The 21,147-nt window shown below is 43.2% G+C and overlaps 1 protein-coding gene across 1 annotated transcript in view; it reads left to right on the forward strand.

Annotated features, from left to right (window-relative positions):
* Window positions 1-21,147, forward strand: part of COG2 (component of oligomeric golgi complex 2) — a 240,942-nt gene that overhangs the window by 108,218 nt on the left and 111,577 nt on the right. Inside the window, 3 exon segments of the mRNA XM_040347789.1 lie at window positions 1,356-1,482; window positions 3,105-3,244; window positions 13,249-13,310. Coding sequence (XP_040203723.1) covers window positions 1,356-1,482; window positions 3,105-3,244; window positions 13,249-13,310 — 329 coding nt within the window.

Here is a 21,147-nt window from a genome sequence, read left to right on the forward strand (position 1 = left end):
TACAAAGGGGCAACCACTGCAGAAAGAGCACCAATTTCATACATATAGCAATGGTCTTTATCTACAGCATAGTGGCAAGGGGGAGGCAGGCCTTTCCACTCAGTGTCGCTGCTTTCTAATAAAAAAATTGCTATAAAACCTTTTAACCACTTCAGCCCTGGACCATATTGCTGGTCAATGACCGGGCCACTTTTTGCGATTCGGCACTGCGTCGCTTTAACTGACAATTGCACGGTCGTGCGACGTGGCTCCCAAACAAAATTGGCGTCCTTTTTTTCCCAACGAATAGAGCTTTCTTTTGGTGGTATTTTATCACCTCTGCGGTTTTTATTTTTTGCGCTATAAACAAAAATAGAGCGACAATTTAAAAAAAAAAAATGAATATTTTTTGCTGTAATAAATATCCCCAAAAATGATATAAAAAAAAAATTCCCTCAGTTTAGGCCGATACGTATTCTTCTACATATTTTTTTTTAAAATAATCTCTAAGCGTTTATTGATTGGTTTGCGCAAAAGTTATAGCGTCCACAATGTAACGAGCGATCGTGGGTGCCCTGGCGGTGATCGCTCCCGCCGGGACCAGGGGGGCGCACGCGCCCCTAGTGGCTGATTCGCGAGGTGACGTAGATTTACGTGACCTTGCGCAGGGGCGCCGACTGCCGCCGTATAACTGCGGCAGCTGGTCGGCAAGTAGTTTAAAACTTTTTTTTTTTTATGCACCTAGAATGTATTTTGCTAATTTAAGCTGAAAGATCACATATTTTTTTTATTTTATTTATTTTTTATTCATACTTGCCTAGATGGATGCGGCATCAGTCCCCTGCCGGCTACAAGGTTGAGAACTGAGCTAGGAAATACCACTGATCGTTTGTTCGGTTATCAGAGCAGAGAGCTGACGTCGCTCACTGGAGCGCTGGGCTGTGAAGGGGGCGGGAAGGACCGGCTCAGGCTCTCAGCAGCTCACTGAGAGGCTGAGCCGGGTGGCCAGTCCAGGCATGTGGGTGGATCCCAATCATATGGTCATGATCTTTCCCAAGCCTGGACTGGTTCTGTAATGTCAGCCGACAGCAGGCTTTTAGCATCCGATGTTTTTTCACCTTAATGCATAGATTGCATTAAGATGAAAACATTTTTTTCTTTACAACTCCTTTAAGCTCCAGCCCTTTATGGTGGTAAGTGTTGTCATACAGTTTTGCGATAATGAATCTCTCAAGCAGCGACAGACTGTAATTAAACAAAAAATATTTGGCTTTAGTTAGACATTTTGTGTTTGCTCTTTACAGGCATTCTTATATGTACCAGAATGTGTGTGAAATTTTACAAACTTTTATCATAATAAATATTCTGTTTTGTAGTGGAAAGGCTGATATGGTACCAGGATATGACTTCTTAGTCAATTCTGTATGGCCAGAAATTGCACGTGGATTAGAGGAAAAGCTGCCATCCCTATTTAACCCAGGAAATCCTGACATATTCCATCAGGTATTTTTTACTTACAACTGTTTTATCTAAAGCTTTAAAAACTATATATGAGAAGGATTTTAAAAAAAATTACAGGAGTTGGCACAAACAAGTATATGTCGTATGTTTTGAGGGAAACCTTTATTTTCTGCTAATTTGTGAGCAACATAGTACATTAACCACTTCATGCCTAATCACGTACCTGCAGCTGCAGCCATCACCCCGGTACCGTGTTTTTTAGCGCTAGCGGACAGCTCTCTCATGACTGCCAATCCCTCCATAAAGAGTACACGTCACTGCCTATTACTGTCTAACAAGGGATGTTCACATTCCTTTTGACAGCAATAAAAGTAATCTGATTTTAATTTTTTGTTTAAATGGACAGTGTTTAAAAGTGCTTGCACACCAAAGAAAATGCATACATAAGTCGCATCTGCAAATGTAAACATTGTTCAAATCATGTAGGCCCTTTTGCCCTGAACTAAATCTAATGTGAGGGGATTTGAAACAAAAAATTCATGTAAGGCCCTATTCACACGATTGGCCCGGATCCAAGTTGGCCACCCATTGACTTCTATGGGCAGGCAGATATCAGCGGAGTTGATATATACCGCTGACACCCGTCTGCCATCTGATCCGACAAGATCTGCTCAAAACAGATGGATGGCGATACGTTCCCCATCTGTCTGTGGGATTGGATGAAAACGGACAGGCTGACATTTTTATCAGATCTCCCCATAGAGAACAGCGGGGCTCTGATAGGTCCATCCCTGCACAGTAAACAGAGATGGACCTGTCATCCTCCTGCTCAGCGGGGATCAATGAAGTGATTCGCCACTGAGCTAGCAGAGTTTGTCCAGCAGATCTGACCCATGTAAAAGAGACCTAAGAAAACTTACACACCTTGTTACTGAAGGAATTTTTCATTTGCGAGTGGTCAAATGATTTGAGTCCTTCTCGGAGAGTGTGATTCAATTCTTGACTTTGACTAGACAAATCCTGCTTGAGTTAATTGTAGCTGTTTTAGTGCACTTGCGACAGAAACAATTGAGTGCTGTCCATGATACCTTTTTATTTGCACTAAGATACAATTTCTGGACAGCTTGGACCTTGATGAATGGGACACACCCTAAAAGTTTGCAAATAAAGTATTACGGGCAGTAATCAATTGTCACCAGATAAATCCATAATCCTCCATTTCCTCTTCCTCTTTTTGAGCCATTCCTTGGTGCATTTGCTAGTGTGGTTTACAACATTATTATGTTGAAAGAACCATTTCTGGTTCAACGAACTTTCAAATAACCTCCCATTCTCATCAAGCACACTTTTAAATAATGTAGAATTTATAGTTGAGGCAATGATTGCATGCTTCCCATGTCCTGAGGCAGCAAACAACCCTAATCAATAAGCTTTTCACTCCCATTCTTCACAGTTGATATCTGCAGATTCAGCAATGAACTTTTTGGGTTATTCGAGACTAATTTTAGCATTAAACAAAAAGTGGTTTGGTTTATTGCTGGACCAGTTTGTCCTGGACAAATTGGGTAATTTGTAATCCACACCACTTGACGATTATTTTGACTTACAGTAAAAATAATGTTTTAAGAATAATTAAAAAAAAATTGTTTTCTATATTTCTACAGAAATACACTGTCAGCATGGATTTTTTAAGGAACTTTGAACGTCAGTGTGGGTCCCAAGCAAGTGTGAAGAGGTTGCGTGCTCATCCCTCCTACCACAGTTTTAACAACAGATGGAATTTGCCTGTGTATTTTCAGATAAGGTAAACACAGGGTTTACCTTTTTTTTATATCTTCAGGTTAAACCTTTCTGTCCATTTAACTTGACATATATTTTAGACCAGGGGTGGCCAACCAGTGGCCCGGGGGCCACATGTGGCCCGCGGAACCCTCTGATGTGGCCCGCCACCTCCTGCTTTGGAATGGTGGGTTGGCAAGCCCAAATCGCAGGTTGCGACCCGCCATACTGCAGCACCAGTGTTGTAAATGAAGCTGGTGGTAGAGGAAGAAAGTGGCTGCGGAGCAGAACCCCATAAGCCAATGCTTCCTCTACAGCATCGGCTTTTGCCACAGGCGGAGTCTATGGCAAAGTTCAGCTAACCCGCAGGATAGACACAGGTGCACTACGTTGCACCCACGGTGTGGGTAAACCGCAGCACATTAGTGTGAAAGCAGTCTTAGGCCCTTTTTCACACGACCAGCCCAACCAAATGGGACCCTCAATTCACCTCTACAGAGCGACAGGTGTCCGTTTACCCCGCCTACCTCCAATCTGAAAAACAGAAGGGAATTCGTCCCCTTCCATCTGGGCGGATCGGAGGGCCTATAGAGTATCCGTGGTCTGTCATCCGCCAGCTCCACTCATTGTGACCCTCGACTGGTTACCAAGTTGCTTAAGTGGCCCTCGCTCTTCAAAAGGTTGGGCACCCCTGTTTTTGACGTTTGAATTAGGCAGTGTGAGTTAAGTAGAAAACAAGCATGATTTCTTTTAATTTAGCATCCTTTTTTTTTTTTTTCTTATGTTTTTCATTTCATGATTGGGATGATCAGGAATGTGCTTGTTTGTTCAGACCTGCCTGAAACGGTAGTGAACAGTAAATGATTAAGTTGATTTTAAATTCATTATTTCTTGTAATTTCTGTCCTGTCTCGCCAAACAGAATAGAATATACAAAAAAGAACACCTATGGGACATCATTCTGAGAGTGTGTTTCTCAACCACTGCTTCTTTCGGAAAGACTGATTCTCTTTTTGTCATTCCGGATGGACCCAAGAAACTTATTTTTCCACCATTTTTTGTTGATGCAGGCAGAGACCGTTAACCGAGCTTGTGTTCTCAAGTCAAAGTGTACTCCACTATGGCTTCAGCTTCCAAGCAACAATTAGTCAGGTTTGCAATATGTCACCTGGTCTTCTATTCACATGTTCTCTAAGTTCCACCAGGTGGATGTTTCAGCCCCATCTAATGCCATGTTTGAGTGTGAAGTCATTCGCGTGGCTCTTTGAGATATGGGCACTCCTCAGTCCTTTGTTGTTTTCTTTGGCCTGTAGGCGTTTGTTTTTTTTCTGTTGCCTACTCTTCAGTTGGACTGCTTTTGGATGTCCCAATATTTTTTAGTCTTCCTGTGTTTCTCAATGGATGAGAGAAAAAAAGGATTTTAGTACTCTGCTTAAAATCTTGTAAGGGGCACATGTTTCACCCACTATGTTTTTAATTATTATTTCGGGACTTCTTTATTATAAAACTGAATTATGCTGGTAGTAGGATAGAATTTTTTTTTTTGCTTTAAATGGTATCAAAAAGATCTTAGACTGCAACTGCCCTGTAATTTTTACTTTTTGTACCAATAGAATTTCTCAAATTTGGGGCAGTATTTTAACCTACAGTGATTTGACCTGATATTGTTGTGTTTTTTACAGCTGCTAACATGATCTTGGGCATCAAAAACTCTCTTGCTAAAATAAATGGGTCTCCACAAAGACCAAGTGGGCTTTGTCCCTGGTCGTGAGGCCAGGGACAACACGACTAAAACCATTCACCTGATTTCTTATATTCAACACCGTAATTTAAAGGCCTGTTTGTTGTCCTTTGATGCGGAAAAGGCCTTTGACAGGGTCAATTGGCAGTTTTTGCACCTTTCTTTACAACAGCTAGGCTTGGGCCCTACTTTCATATCTAAAACTATGGGCCTATACTCTCGCCCCTCCGCTTCTGTCCTGGTCAATGGTTCCTCTTCCGCACCTTTCCGTATAACAAACGGTACACGTCAAGGCTGCCCCCTATCACCTATACTCTTTGTCCTAGTGATTGAACACTTAGCACAAGCCATCAGACAGAATTTGTCCATATCGGGGATTCAGACACCATCTGCTGAGCACAAACTTTCCCTTTATGCAGACGACCTACTGGTCTACATTCAACAACCTCATATATCTCTCCCCTCATTATTACATGAATTTCGTAGGTTCGGGAATTTTAAATTGAATATGTCAAAGACTATAGCCCTGAACATATCCCTTCCTCATGCAACTCTCTCTAGATTACAAGCGAATTTCTCCTTCCAATGGAGTGCTAAAGGCATCCCCTATTTAGGTGTAACGATCCCCTCAAATCTGTCAACTTTATGCCCTCAATTATCTTCCACTTCTGACCCAGCTACGGAAGGAATTAGAAACCTGGAATTCCTCCCCAATACCTTGGTTTGGTCGTATTAACACATTAAAAATGGATACACTTCCTAAATTACTTTATCTATTCCAAACAATACCCATTTCTGTCCCCAAACATTTTTTCTCCTCCCTACGCTCTGTCTATACGTTTTATTTGGCACCACGGCAAGTCTCGCATCAACCACACTCTGGTTGCATTAAAGCGGCACAGGCATCAGGGAAATCGGACTGCTGGTGCTGTAGGTGACCTTGCAAGGCTGTGGGAAAAAAAGCACTCGAAGCGGCATTGACAACCCTGCACAAGAGAAACTGCTGCTTCTGGGACTAGGGTAAGCTTGGGGATTCTGGTCACTCTGGCAAATCCTGGGAACGTTTTTTTTTTTTCTTGCTGGGCTACAGGTATAGTCTTTACCTTTTGAGGAGGATGCATCCCAACCATGCAATAAAGTACCAAAGCTGGATGCACCTCTCAAAAATGTCATTGAAGTCTGACTTGGTCTTCAATGATATGGGGGCCCTGAGGGACCTATTGGACAAGAGGCGCTATCCTACGCCACACAGCTTGTGACGCTACCTCGGTCATACTAAAACCGGCCTTGGCAGCAACTTACATTGCCAGAAAACTGGAATGCTGGCTTTCTCAGCTTCAGTCAAACCTCTTGGCCGGAAATTCTAGGCAGGAGATTTTAAAATCCTTTCCTCTGCTTTTTAAAGCAGTAGGTTACTTGGCAGATGCCTCGGCAGAATCGGTCAAATTAGCAGACAGATCCTCCGACTTGGTGAACTCCACAAGAAGATTTGCACAAGATATGTGGCTAAAAACTTGGACAGGGTGCTCTGCATCTAAACTGCACCTGTGAAGTATTCCCTTTTCTCAGTCAAGAGGGATTTGCAGTCATTCACAAGTGGGGGATACCGGAAATGGATATTTTTTAGCATCACATAAGAATGGCAAAACCGAAAAAGTTTTTTCTCCCTAGACGCAAAGGATCAGGCAATAGGGATAGATGCCTTGGCCAATCCTTGGATGTTCAGCCCTTTTTCATGTGCTTTTTCCCCATTGAGGCTAATTCCGCAAGTTCTTCTGAAATTTCTCCCAGAAAAAACAGCCTCATCTTGTTGGCCCCTTTCTGGCCAAAAATGCCATGGTTCGCTATGCTGCAAAGCCCCTGATCCTTCTCCCAGAGATGGGACCAGTTCTTCACCCCCAGATGACAGCGTTGAAGCTGTCCTCCTGGCTTCTGAGGAACAACTCCTAAAAACTATAAAAAAAAAAAAACTCTGCTAGCTGTGGTAAAGGTATGGAAAAAGTTTAACTCCTGGATGTCAGAACAAAGCCATGGTGTCCCAGATCTCCCGGCAATCTTGGAGTTTTTTTCCGGACAGGGCAGACCAGGGGCTCTGTTGGCACCCTAAAGGTGCAGGCCTCCGCCCTTTTCTCCAGACCTCTCTGCAGCAAGAGATTGTCAGATTTCTTTAACCACTTCAGCCCCGGACCATATTGCTGGTCAATGACCGGGCCACTTTTTGCGATTCGGCACTGCGTCGCTTTAACTGACAATTGCGCGGTCGTGCGACGTGGCTCCCAAACAAAATTGATGTCCTTTTTTCCCCACAAATAGAGCTTTCTTTTGGTGGTATTTGATCACCTCAGATTTTTTGCGCTATAAATAAAAATAGAGCGACAATTTTGAAAAAAAAATGAATATTTTTTACTTTTTGCTGTAATAAATATCCCCAAAAATATCTAAAAAAACTTTTTTTTCCCTCAGTTTAGGCCGATACGTATTCTTCTACATATTTTTCGTAAAAAAAAAACGCAATAAGCGTTTTTTGATTGGTTTGCGCAAAAGTTATAGCGTCTACAAAATAGGGCATAGTTTTATGGCATTATTAATATATTTTTTTTAATAGTAATTGGCGGCGATCTGCGATTTGTATCCGTACTGCAACCTTATGGCGGACACTTCGAACACTTTTGACACATTTTTGGGACCATTGGCATTTTTATAGCGATCCGTGCTATAAAAATGCATTGATTACTATAAAAATGCCACTGGCAGGGAAGGGGTTAACACTAAGGGCCGAGGAAGGGGTTAATTATGTTCCCTAGGTGTGTTCTAACTGAAGGGGAGGGAGGGACTGACTAGGGGAAATTACTGATCGCTGTTCATACATTGTATGAACACACTATCAGGCATTTCTCCCACTGACAGGACCGGGAGCTGTGTGTTTACACGCACAGCTCCCTGTTCTCGCTCTGTAACCAGCGATCGCGGGTGCCTGGCGGGGATCGCGTCCATCGGGCACACGCGTCGGGACCAGGGGCGGGCGCCCCTAGTGGCTGATTCGCGAGGTGACGTAGATCTACGTGACCTCGCGCAGGGGAGCCGACCTGCCGCCGTATAGTGGCATTGTTGGTTCACCTACCTTTTCCTTCGATTTCCTTTCTAAATGTTTTTTTTTTCTTTTTCCTTTATCTGAATTTCTCACTTCCTGTTCCTCCTCAGTAAGCTTGCCTCCATCATCCGAGCCGTTCTGGCTGGGGGTTATTCCGTGTGCTCGCCCCCACCCTTGGGACTACATCACAGCGTCTCCCCACAGGGATGTAGTCCCAAAGGAGGAGGCGAGCATGCTGACTAACCCCCCAGCCAGAACGGCTCGGATGATGGAGGCAAGCTTACTGAGGAGGAACAGGAAGTGAGAAATTCAGACAAAGGAAAAAAAAACATTTAGAAAGGAAATCTAAGGAAAAGGTAAGTGAACCAACAATGCACTAGCTTAAAGGAACCTATTTAGAAAATAAAAAGCAAACCTTTACAACCCCTTTAAGTCATGTCCAGCCTGGGATCTTTCTTTGATCCTTAACCACTTGCTTACTGGGCACATAAACCCCCTTCATTCCCAGGTGAAATTTCAGCTTACGGCACTGCGTCGCTTTAACTGACATTTGCGCGGTCGTGCGACGTGGCTCCCAAACAAAATTGATGTCCTTTTTCCCCCACAAATAGAGCTTTATTTTGGTGGTATTTGATCAGCTCTGCGTTTTTTATTTTTTGCGCTATAAACAAAAAAAGAGCGACAATTTAAAAAAAAATATATATATTTTTTATTTGTTGCTATAATAAATATCCCAATTTTTTTTTTCTCAGTTAAGGCCGATACGCATTTTTCGACGTATTTTTGTAAAAAAAAAAAAAAAAAAATCGCAATAAGCGACTGGTTTGCGCAAAAGTTATAGCACCTACAAAATAGGGGACAGAATTATGATTTTTTTTTATTATTTTTTTTTTTTTTTACTAGTAATGGCGGCGATCTGCGATTTTTATTGGGACTGCGATATTGCGACGGACGTATCGGACACTTTTGACATAAATTTGCCGCCATTTACATTTATACAGCGATCAGTGCTATAAAAATGCACTAATTACTGTATAAATGTGACTGGCAGTGAAGGGGTTAACACTAGGGGGTGAGGAAGGGGTTAAATGTGTATCCTAGGTGTGTTCTAACTGTGTGGGGGGAGGGGGGTGACTGGGGGAGGTGACCGATGCTGTGTCTCTATGTACAAGAGACACAGATCGGTCTCCTCTCCTCTGACAGCACGTGGAGCTCTGTGTTTACACACAGAGCTCCACGTCCCTGCTGTCTTACCGACAATCGCGTGTACCCGTGTTTACCCGCTGCGCGCCCCCCAGTGGCACGCGCGGGTAATGCTTTCAAATGACGTCCAAAGACATCCAGTTGGCACCTGAGAGCCGCGCTGTTGACGTCTTTTGTCAATAGCACAGGTCTCAAGTGGTTAAAGCGTTATTGTTATACCCTTTTGAGCCCATGGAGGAATCATCCATAAAATGGCTAATCCTAAAAACTGTTTTCTTGGTGGCAATTGCTTCGGCCCCAAGGGACAGTGATTTGCAGGCTTTTTCTAGTAGGGAGCCATTCTTGTCGATATTTGAGGATAGAATAATTCTCAAAACAGATACTGCGTTTTTCCCAAAGGTATCCTCAGGCTTTCATAGGTCCCAGGATATCCTCTTGCCCACCTTTTTTATTCCGCTCCTGCTAACAAGGAAGAGAAAATGTTCAGTCGGTTAGACATTAGTACAAGTCTTTTGTTTATATAGTAAAAATTTAGAAAGTTGGATTCTTTGTTTATATATTTTTTTGGGTGCACGCAGGGGTCAGGGTCCACCAAAGCTAGGTTGTTTAGATTAGCTATTGCTGAATGTTATGGCCAGCAAGGAACTACGCCTCCATTCATCGATGCACACTCAACCAGAGCCTTGTCGGCATCATGGGCAGAGAGCTGGTGCCTCACCAGAGCAAATTTGCAAAGCTGCTGCATGGTCCAGCTTTGCAAAGCACTATAGCCTGAATCTGCTTACAAGCACAGATCAGGCATATGGACGTAAGGTCCTCCAGGCAGTGGTCCTGCCCTAATGGGTAAGTTCCAGACACTGTCCTGAGAAAACCAGTTACTGACCCTTAACTCATTTTCTAAGACTCTTCCAGAACAGCTGGGATTTCCACTCTGAACTTATTTCTGGCATTATATTATCATACTGTGATGATTGTGTTTTGTCTCCTAGTGCCTTCCTACAGTCCTTGGTGATAGTGAGGTGTGGGCCTGGAGGGCCGACCTTTTTATGTTTAAATGTTTACATTTTATGTTGGCTGTCCTGGAAGATTTACCAGCAAATCTAACTCCGGTTTTCAAGCCTACACTATGTTGGCTGAACGGGAGTGCCACACTGCTTTGATTTTATACATACAAAAAATACATCTCTTCGGCAAAAAACAAACAAACATTTCAGCAAGCATTTTAACCCTTTAAGAAATGCTGGTGATTACAGGACATTACAAGTCAACTTTAGGCCCTTATGCTAAATTGCATTTAAAATACATTTAATATGTTTTAATGGTCATATAACTGTATTAAATGGTGTTTTTAATGTGACTGGAGTTCAACTGTAAAAGGAAAGTTCACCTTTTGGGGCATGTTACATGTTAAACCCATTTTTAGGATGTAACATGCTCTTATCTACCCACCTCCCACCACCAGTGCTCCCACACTCTGTGACAGTGGATGGGGAATTTTCTCCCTGCATCTGCTGTCACAATTTGAAAACAGAGCGGCCGTGTGGAGCTCTGCACGTTTCTTGTGAATGAGTAGACTGCAAGTACCGTCATTTCTCAATGAACTGCAAGGGTGTTGGTGAGCCCTCATTGATTGTTCCTGCCATTTAGTAACTGCCTGCCCGTATTGGAGGTACAGGCAGACAGTGTGCTTAGAGTCTGCAGGATCCTGGCATTGCACCCACATTCTGCTGATCGCAGGTGCAATGCTTAACAGGATGTAATGCAGGGTTTGACAAATTTGCTTGGAATCTAGGAGCCAGCTAAAAAAGTTAGGAGCCAGAAAACGTGCCCGTCCCGCCAAGCTCGCGCACAGATGCGAACACATATGTGAGTAGCGCCTGCATATGTAAACGGTATTCAAATCACACATGTGAGGTATCGCCGCGATCGTTGGAGCGAGAGCAATCATTTTCTAGACCTCCTCTAACTAAAAACATGCAACTTGTAGAATTTAATAAATTGAATAAAAAACTTCGCCTATGGAGATTTTAAAGGGTAAAAGTTTGTCGGCATTCCACGAGCGGACGCAATTTTGAAGCGTGACATGTTGGGTATCAATTTACTCGGGGGAACCATATCTTTCACAATAAAAAAAAAATTGGGATAAGTTTACTGTTGTCTTATTTTTTTATTAAAAAAAGTGTATTTTTTTTCCCAAAAAAGTGCGCTTGTAAGACCGCTGCACAAATACGGTGTGACAGAAAGTATTGCAACGATCGCCATTTTCTTTAGGGTGTTAGAATAAAAAAATATACATAATGTTTGGGGGTTCTAATGAGAGGGAAGGAGATGGCAGTCAAAACAGTAAAACACACATTAGAACTGCTGTTTTACTTGTAATGCCAACGGCCACCACCAGATGGCGTCAGGTCACAAAAGGAAGCTTGGGCCTTCACAAGGCTGCAAAGCCGCGGCCTACATTACCGGCCGTCGCGGGCCCGCCACCATCGCGCGGTGGTGGAGGTGGGGGCACACGGAGACACAGGATCCTGTTTCTCTGTGCGCCCCCACCTCCTCCGCCGCGCCATCGTGGCAGGCCCACGACAGCTGGTAATTGAGGCCGCAAAGCCGCTGCCTCAATTACCGGCGGGCGCCAGGTCACAATTTCTTGTCGCAAATGCGACCTGGCGCCCGGATTTTGTCGAGCCCTGATGTAATGTAAAAAAAAAAAAAATATGCATTTTTATTATTTTTTAAAAAAAATTGTTATGAAAGGTGAACTTGCCATTTAAATACATCCCAGAGAGCACTTTGAATTTTGACGACTTTTTGTATTGATATACACTCGTCGGCCACTTTATTAGGCATGCCTTGCTTTTACCTTCTTTCTTCGTGGCATAGATTCAACAAGGTGTTAGAAATATTTCTCAGAGATTTTGGTCCATATTGACATGATGGCATCACGCAGTTGCTACAGATTTTTCAGCTGCTCATCTATGATGGATTGAGTTGAGTTCTGGTGACTGCGGAGGCCATTGGAGTAGAGTGAACTTATGGTCGTGTTCAAGAAACCAGCGGTGAGATGATTTGAGCTTTGTGACATGATGCATTATCCTGCTGGAAGTAACCATCAGAAAATGGGTGCACTGTAGTCGTAAGGGGATGGACATGGTCAGCAACAATACTCAGGTAGGCCGTGGCGTTTAAATGATATTCAGTTGGTACTAAGGGGCTCAAAGTGTGCCAGGAACTGTTGATACAAGGCAGGATGAATCCATGCTTTCATGTTGTTTATGTCAAAATCTGACCCTACCATCTGAATGTCGCAGCCAAAATCGAGACTCATCAGACCAGGCAATGTTTTTTTACAATCTTCTTGTCCAATTTTGGTGAGCCTGTGCGAATTGTAGCTCCAGTTTCCTGTGCTTAGCTGACAGGAGTGGCAACCAGTGTGGTCTTCTGCTGCTGTAGCCCATCTGCTTCAAGGTTCTGTGTGTTGTGCTTTCAGAGATGGTATTCTGCATACCTTGGTTTTAACGAGTGGTTATTTGAGTTACTGTTGCTTTTCTATCACTTCCAACCAGTCTGCCCATTCTCCTCTGACATCAACAAGGCATTTTCCTCCACACAACTACCGCTCACTGGATATTTTCTCTCTTTCGGACCATTCTCTGTAAACCCTAGAGATTTTTGTACGTGAAAATCATAGCAGATCAGCAGTTTTTGAAATACTCATACCAGCCCATCTAGCACCAACAACAATTCCATGTTCAAAGTCGCTTAAATCCTTTCTTCCCTATTCTGATACTCGATTTTAAGTGTCAGCAAGTCGTCTTCACCACATCTTCATGCCTAAATGCATTGAGTTGCTGCCATGTGATTGGCTGAATAGCAATTTGTGTTGCCAATCATTTAAACAAATGTACCTAATAAAGTGGCCAGTGAGTGTATAGTTAATGTTACTCATTGTGCTTTTCTTGAAAGTAATTGTTACCTTTTTTTTATCCCTTTTCAAGGTTTAAGGAAATAGCAGGACGTTTAGAATCGGCATTAGTATCTCCCCTTCAAGATGTTTCTGGTATATTTTATTTGTTTATTACAAATTATCGTATTCAAATATGATCATTTCAGTTAATTTCTAAACAAAATACTAAAGGGGTTGTAAAGAAAAAAATAAATACAAATTTCCTAAATAGCTTCCTTTACCTTAGTGCAGTCCTCCTTCACTTACCTCATCCTTCGATTTTTCATTTAAATGTCCTTATTTCTTCTGAGAAATCCTCACTTCCTGTTCTTCTGTCTGTAACTCTAGACAGTAATGCAAGGCTTTCTCCCTGGTGTGGAGTGTCGTGCTCACCCCCTCCCTTGGACTACAGGAGAGGCAGGACGCTCTCTACATTGCAGATAAAGAAGCTGTGTGTTAGTGGGCATCCTGACTCTCCTGTAGTCCAAGGGAGGGGCGAGCACGACACTCCACACAAGGGAGAAAGCCTTGCATTACTGTCTGGAGTTAGACAGAAGAACAGGAAGTGAGGATTCTCTGGTGTATATGTGTCGGTAATTGCAGTGACTATCCCACTACCAGCGGACAATGCGGGCTTTACAAGGGGTGATTGGTGCGATGGGATGATTTTGCAGAATCACTGCGGTGCTCTACTTGTGCCCACTCTTGGAGTCTCAGAGTGCCATCCGCGGGAAGACATGCCTCTGGCGGGAGACATGGGGCTGGACTCCCCAACAGGATGCATCAGACATGCCTTCTTCGGAGTGGGAAGCAGATGGTGACGTCACTGGAGATGTAGGGCGGGGGGGGTGTGGTTTCTTTGGGATGGGGGGGATCAACCAGCAGGGGCCCAGCTGCCCTCTCATACCCGCAACAGACGCCACCGCTACCTGGAGATCTGCGTTGATGGCCCGGGTGATACTCCTGTTTTTTTTTTTTTTCTCCCCTTTTTCATTTTTCCTCAACCGGCAATCCAAACTGTGGTCAGGGAAGGGTACAGAGTCCTCTCTTTATTGGAGTCAGGGAGGGGATGGATGCTTATGCATCCAAAAAATGCATGTTATACTGTTACCTAGATGTTTAAAATGTTCTCACTACTTGCTGTCTCTGTTCTCATATATGTTTATTAGCGGTTAAGTTATATGTTGCATATTTGTTTAAGATGACCGATTTGGAATATAACATTCATGTTTGCCGGGAGGTCGAGCCCGGGGGCTCGCCCGCTGGCTTTGTTTATCCACCTACCCACATAGGACTGCGCTTCATACCCGGGGTTTCTCTGGGGAGCGTTCTAGCAGATTATTTTGCTAACTTAGTTTCTTTCCTAGGGCTACACTCTAGTGCTGGCCTCCTAATTGTTTTCCTTTCCTATTTTCCTCTACCCCCCTCCTTTTTTTTTATTTCATTTTTTATTTTATTTTTTTACTCACTTATTTTACCCCAACGTATCGCAAACGTGGACGTGCTAAATATTGTTTCCTTAAAGGCAAAAGGGCTGAACACGCCAGAGAAGAGAAGGATGCTGCTTCATGACATGCGGCACATGAAAGCAGACATCATCCTATTGCAGGAAACCCACTTTAGGGGAAACACGCTGCCAATCCTTAAAAACAAATTCTACCCCACAGTATACCACTCCATGTACACTGAATCTAAGTCTAGAGGGGGTCAATCCTAGTTTCAGTACCATGGACGCTCACAAATGCAGCCCCTGACAAGGAGGGGAGATATATTTTTCTGCACTCATGCAGCCCCACAAAAAGGCAATGCCATCACCGTTTTTTTTAAACCAAAATATTCTTTATAAATCATGATAAAACACACATTCATTTTCTTTTATATGTAGCAATACAGATATTAAATAACAAAAAACAAGAAAAGAAAAAAAGACACCCACATACATCTCAACAATTTCGAATTTTTTGAATTTTCGAATTTTTCGAAATTTCGTATTTTCGAAATTTCGAATTTTTCAGTTTTTGAATTTTCGATTTTCAAATTTCGAATTTTTCAGTTTTCGAATTTTCGATTTTCGAATTTTTCAAATTTCGAAATTTAGATTTTAAAATTTTTCTTTTTTCGAAATACGAAAATACGAAAATATTCGGAAATACGAAATTTCAAAATTTCGAATTTTTTCAATTTTCGAATTTTTAAATTTCGAATTGAAAAATTCAGAAATTCGGAAATCTGAAAAATTCGAATTTTTCCATTTTCAAATTTTTCATTTTTCGAAATTTCGATTTTCGAATTTTTCATTTTTCGATTTTTGAAATTTCGATTTTCAAATTTTTCACTTTTCAAATTTTTCACTTTTCAAATTTTTCACTTTTCAAATTTTTCACTTTTCAAATTTTTCACTTTTCAAATTTTTCACTTTTCAAATTTTTCACTTTTCGAAACTTGAAAAATTTGAAACTTGAAAAATTTGAAACTTGAAAAATTTGAAACTTGAAAAATTTGAAACTTGAAAAATTTGAAACTTGAAAAATTTGAAACTTGAAAAATTCGAAACTTGAAAAATTCGAAACTTGAAAAATTCGAAACTTGAAAAATTCGAAACTTGAAAAATTCGAAACTTGAAAATTGAAAAATTCGGAATTTCGAAAATTCTAAAATCCGAAAATTTTTCGTATTTCCGATTTTCCGAAAATCCAAATTTCCAAAATTCGTAAATACGAAAATTCAGAAATGAAGAAAAAAAAAACGTAAATACGAAAATTCGTAAATACGAACTTTCGAAAATACGAAGATTCGTAAATAAAAAATTCGTAAACACGAAAATTCGTAATTAACGAATTTCCAAATTTTCGTAAAAAAAACGAATTAAACAAAACTAATTGCACATGTCTAATGCACGCTAGCTCCGCTCCCTTCTGGGGGTAAAATCGACCATAAGGCGGTATGTTTGTCTACAGTACCTCTATGTTGCAACCCATTCCTCAGCTTCTCGTATCTCATTTACCTTGCATATCCACTCTTCTTTGCTCGATACCTGCGCCGTCTTCCGGTGAATAGGAAGTAGTCGTTTGGTATTTAGTAAATGGGGCAACGCGCTCTTTTTGTAGCAGCTGATTGGCATGGGAGAGATATGCAAGAGGAAATGGACCGAGGAAAAGGGGACATCGAGCTCCAGGATATCTTTAACGTGGTCCCTAACCTCTTGCCAGTAGGCATCTACCCGGGGACATTCCCACCACAGGTGCAGTAGGGTTCCCCCAGCCTCCGCATCCCCGCCAGCACACATCAGAGACGGGTATATCCGTGCTAGGTCAGTGGTGACCCTATACCAGCGTGTCAATAGTTTAGTGGAGCTCGAGTGGGTAAGCTGGTAGAGGTGTGTTGAGTCCCAAATAATTCCTTCCCTAGGTCTCTTTCCCAGGCACGTATACATATAGGCTTGGAGGCCTAGGCTGAGGACCCCAGTAGCAAGTAAAGCTCTGAAATCATGTGTGGTATCGGCTCCTCCGCTACGAATAGTCCTTCAAAAGGCGTGAGCAGTGTGATGTCTCTTATGGAGCTACCGTGTACTGCAAAAAAGTGGTGTAGCTGTCTATATTTCCATAAATATAACTGCGGCTCCCCCGGCCTGTCCTCCAGAGATTTATAGGGTTTTTGTTTGCCCACTCTCAGCAGTTTACCACAGCTGGCATTCTTGTCTTCCACCCAGGCTCCAAAAAAGCCTGCGTGTTCCCCCGGGGGAACCAGAGGAACCCACCCAGCAGCGCCAGAGGGGAAACTCAGTGCTCGGTTGACTCGATCCCACGTTCTGAGCGTATGATCTGTCAGAGGGGATGTAGTCTGACAACCCCCTGTGTTCCCGCGAGAGCCACAGGGGGTATCACAGGTTCCTCCCCGCCTCGGGGCCCCCCCCAGATTTATTCTTGAGTTCTGCCTGCTGAAGTGCAGAAAATACACTATGGTATTCTGCCTGTCTTTCCCTTTTCAATTTGGTGCCAATGGCGATGAGCTTTCCCCATATCACAGCCTTGTGATACTCCCAGACCCTCACTCAGATCCCCTGCAGTGTTTTTCCAGAAATAGGTTTTTAAAGTTTTCGAATTTTTCACTTTTCAAATTTCGATTTTCGAATTTTTCATTTTTCGATTTTTGAAATTTCGATTTTCAAATTTTTCACTTTTCAAATTTTTCACTTTTCAAATTTTTCACTTTTCAAATTTTTCACTTTTCAAATTTTTCACTTTTCAAATTTTTCACTTTTCAAATTTTTCACTTTTCAAATTTTTCACTTTTCGAAACGTGAAAAATTTGACTTTTGAAAAATTTGAAACTTGAAAAATTTGAAACTTGAAAAATTTGAAACTTGAAAAATTTGAAACTTGAAAAATTTGAAACTTGAAAAATTTGAAACTTGAAAAATTTGAAACTTGAAAAATTTGAAACTTGAAAAATTTGAAACTTGAAAAATTTGAAACTTGAAAAATTTGAAACTTGAAAAATTTGAAACTTGAAAAATTTGAAACTTGAAAAATTCGAAACTTGAAAAATTCGGAATTTTGAAAATTCTAAAATCCGAAAATTTTTCGTATTTCCGATTTTCCGAAAATCCAAATTTCCAAAATTCGTAAATACGAAAATTCAGAAATGAAGAAAAAAAAACGTAAATACGAAAATTCGTAAATACGAATTTTCGAAAATACGAAGATTCGTAAATTCGAATTTTCGGAAATACGAAAATTCGTAAATAAAAAATTCGTAAACACGAAAATTCGTAATTAACGAATTTCCAAATTTTCGTAAAAAAAACGAATTAGAAACAAAACTAATTGCACATGTCTAATGCACGCTAGCTCCGCTCCCTTCTGGGGGTAAAATCGACCATAAGGCGGTATGTTTGTCTACAGTACCTCTGTCACGTACCTGGTACAGAGCAGAGCCTGGCGTGCAGGGAATGGCAACTCTTGCTCCTCTGACTCCGGAACCCCTGGTAGAGCAGACAGGGAGCGCTAGAGTTCAGAGTCGCACAAGCGCCAGGAAGGTGCCGTGCAGGTCTGCGGTAGTCTCCTGAAGACTCCACAGATGCTGTGCAGGAACTGCAGAGATGCTGGAGGTAAGACAGCAGACAACAGGAGCTTGGTGCAGATGGCTGGAACAGGCAGCAGGTGGGAGGTGTGCTGTAGTACAGATGCTGGCAGAGTCGGGCAGGCCGGGTCAAACACAGGCGGGCGGATCAGGTACAGGGGGAAGCCAAAGCAGAGTCGTAGTTCAAGCCGGATCAGTAACAGGCGGGCAGCAGACCGTTTGGAAGGAGGAGGCAGAAGCGAAGTCAGACAAGCCAAGGGTCAGGGCAGGCGGAGAACAGCAGGGTCAATGGTAAGCCAAGGTCACAGGAAACAGGAGCCAATCAGGTAACAGGTATCAGGTAGGGTAAACAGGAACGCTGTTGACTGAGCAGCAGGGGGCTATGGGGAGAGCCCCATTAAATAGCCTAAGTGGCGCCAAAATGGCGTCAGCACGTGCCCGCGCGCGCCGCTATTGCGGATGCCCAACTGAGACATCTTGAGTGGATGAGCGTTCTTGAAGGACCGAATCAAGCTCTTAGCGTGGATGTTACGTTCAGGTTCCCAGGAGTTTTCCTCAGGGCCATAGCCCTTCCATTTCACCAGGAACTGAACCTGATTGCGCCTTTTTCTGCAGTCAAGGATAGACTCAATCTCGAATTCCTCCTCACCGTTAACCAAGACCGGTTCGGGTGGATCAGTGCTTCGCCCAGGAAAGGGGTTGGTGACGTCAGGCTTCAGGAGGGTGACATGAAAGACCGGATGGATGCGGAAAGACTCTGGTAATTCGAGTTCATAGGCCACACTGTTGATCTTCCTTCTGATTGGAAATGGCCCCATAAACTTAGGCCCCAGTTTCTTAGACGGACAGGCAAGTCTCAAGTTCACAGTAGACAACCATACCAGATCCCCAGGTTCCAGGTTGAGTTCTCCTCTTCGCCTTTTATCAAATACCTCCTTATTATGCTCCTGAGTCTTTGCCATAGTTTCCTGGAGAAGCCTGTTTTTAGCGCTGAAGAAGTCTAATGTCTCTTGGACGGCGGGCACCGTACATTCCGGGACACGATTAGACAAAAATAGCGGGTGGTAGCCGTAATTCGCAAAGAAAGGGGATTGTTTGGTAGCAGAGTGAATTGAATTATTATATGCGAATTCACCCAGTGGAAGTAGAGAGACCCAATCTTCCTGGGAGAACGAAGAGAAACAGCGTAGGTATTGTTCTAAAGTTTGGTTTGTCCTCTCAGTTTGGCCATTTGATTGTGGGTGATAAGCAGATGAGAACGACGGCTCAATCTTGAGGGACTCGCAGAGCGCTCTCCAGAACCTGGAAGTAAACTGTACTCCACGATCTGACACGATATTTGCGGGGATGCCGTGTAACCGCACAATTTCCTTAATGAAGATTTTAGCAGTTTTGGGAGCAGAAGGTGTACCCCTCATGGGCAGAAAGTGTGCCATCTTGGATAGTCTGTCCACTGTCACAAAAATGGTGGTGAAACCCTCAGAAGGAGGGAGCTCAACAATAAAATCCATGGAGATCATTCTCCATGGTCTCTCTGGTACGGGCAAAGGCTTCAACAGTCCCCAGGCTCTGGATTTGCTCCCTTTACTTCGGATGCACGTGGTGCACGACTCCACATAACTCTTACAGTCTTTCATAAGCTGGGGCCACCAAAACGTGCGCTGCAAGAGTTCCGAGGTCTTCTGTACCCCAAAATGGCCAGCCAGCTCATGGTCATGACAGAGACTCAGGACACTGACCCGTAAGTCTTCCGGCACAAAAATCCTGTCCTCATGCCACAACAAGCCATCTCTGAGTTGCAAATTTGTATCCGAAGAGGAGGCCATTCCTGCAGAGGCCTCTTTGATCCGTGACAATAGGTCATCCTGAAGCAACAGAAAATTTCCCGAAGATAAGATAGTGTCCGGAGGAGCAGGGTTTTCAGAATCGCAGTACATCCGGGAAAGAGCATCGGACTTGGTATTCTTCGACCCTGGCCTGTACGTTATATGGAAAGTGAACCTGGTAAAAAAAAGCGCCCATCTGGCTTGACGTGGTCTTAGTCTCTTGGCTACTCTCAGGTATTCTAAGTTCTTGTGATCTGTATAGATCAAAATTGGGTGCGCTGCACCTTCCAATAAGTACCGCCACTCCTCCAGCGCTGCCTTGATCGCTAAAAGTTCTCGGTCACCCACATCATAGTTCCGTTCCGCGTCAGATAGTTTGCGGGAAAAAAAAGCAACCGGGTGGAGAAGGGCCTTTGGCCCCTGTCTTTGGGAAAGCACCGCCCCGACTGCCGTCTCCGAAGCGTCCACCTCCAAGATATAGGGCAGACTGGCATCTGGGTGTCTAAGGACCGGTGCAGACGTAAACAGTTTCTTCAACGCCTCAAAAGCTCCTTGGGCTTCAGGGGACCAACGGAACCGGACAGTTTGTTTGGTTAGGCCAGTTATGGGGGCGATGATGTTGGAAAACCCCCTAATGAACTTTCTGTAGAAATTGGCAAACCCGATAAAGCGTTGGATGCCCTTTTTATCTGTGGGCGCAGGCCACTCAAGGATTGCCGTAACCTTCTGCGGGTCCATCTCAATGCCGTTGACTGAAATAACAAGTCCCAGGAACTGTATGCTTTCACATTCAAACTCACATTTTTCAGGTTTGGCGTATAATCCGTGTATTCGGAGTCGCTTAAGTACGCTTTTGACGTGTTCCCGATGTTTGACAACAGAAGGGGAAAAAATGAGGATGTCATCAAGGTAGACCACGACAAAGAGGTCAAGGTAGTCTTTAAAGATGTCATTCACGAAGTGCTGGAATGTGGCAGGCGCGTTGCAGAGCCCGAAGGGCATCACCAAGTACTCAAAGTGGCCGAAGCGGGTGCGGAAGGCAG

The sequence above is a fragment of the Rana temporaria genome, chromosome 4 (assembly GCF_905171775.1).
Source record: "Rana temporaria chromosome 4, aRanTem1.1, whole genome shotgun sequence".
NCBI lineage: Eukaryota > Metazoa > Chordata > Amphibia > Anura > Ranidae > Rana > Rana temporaria.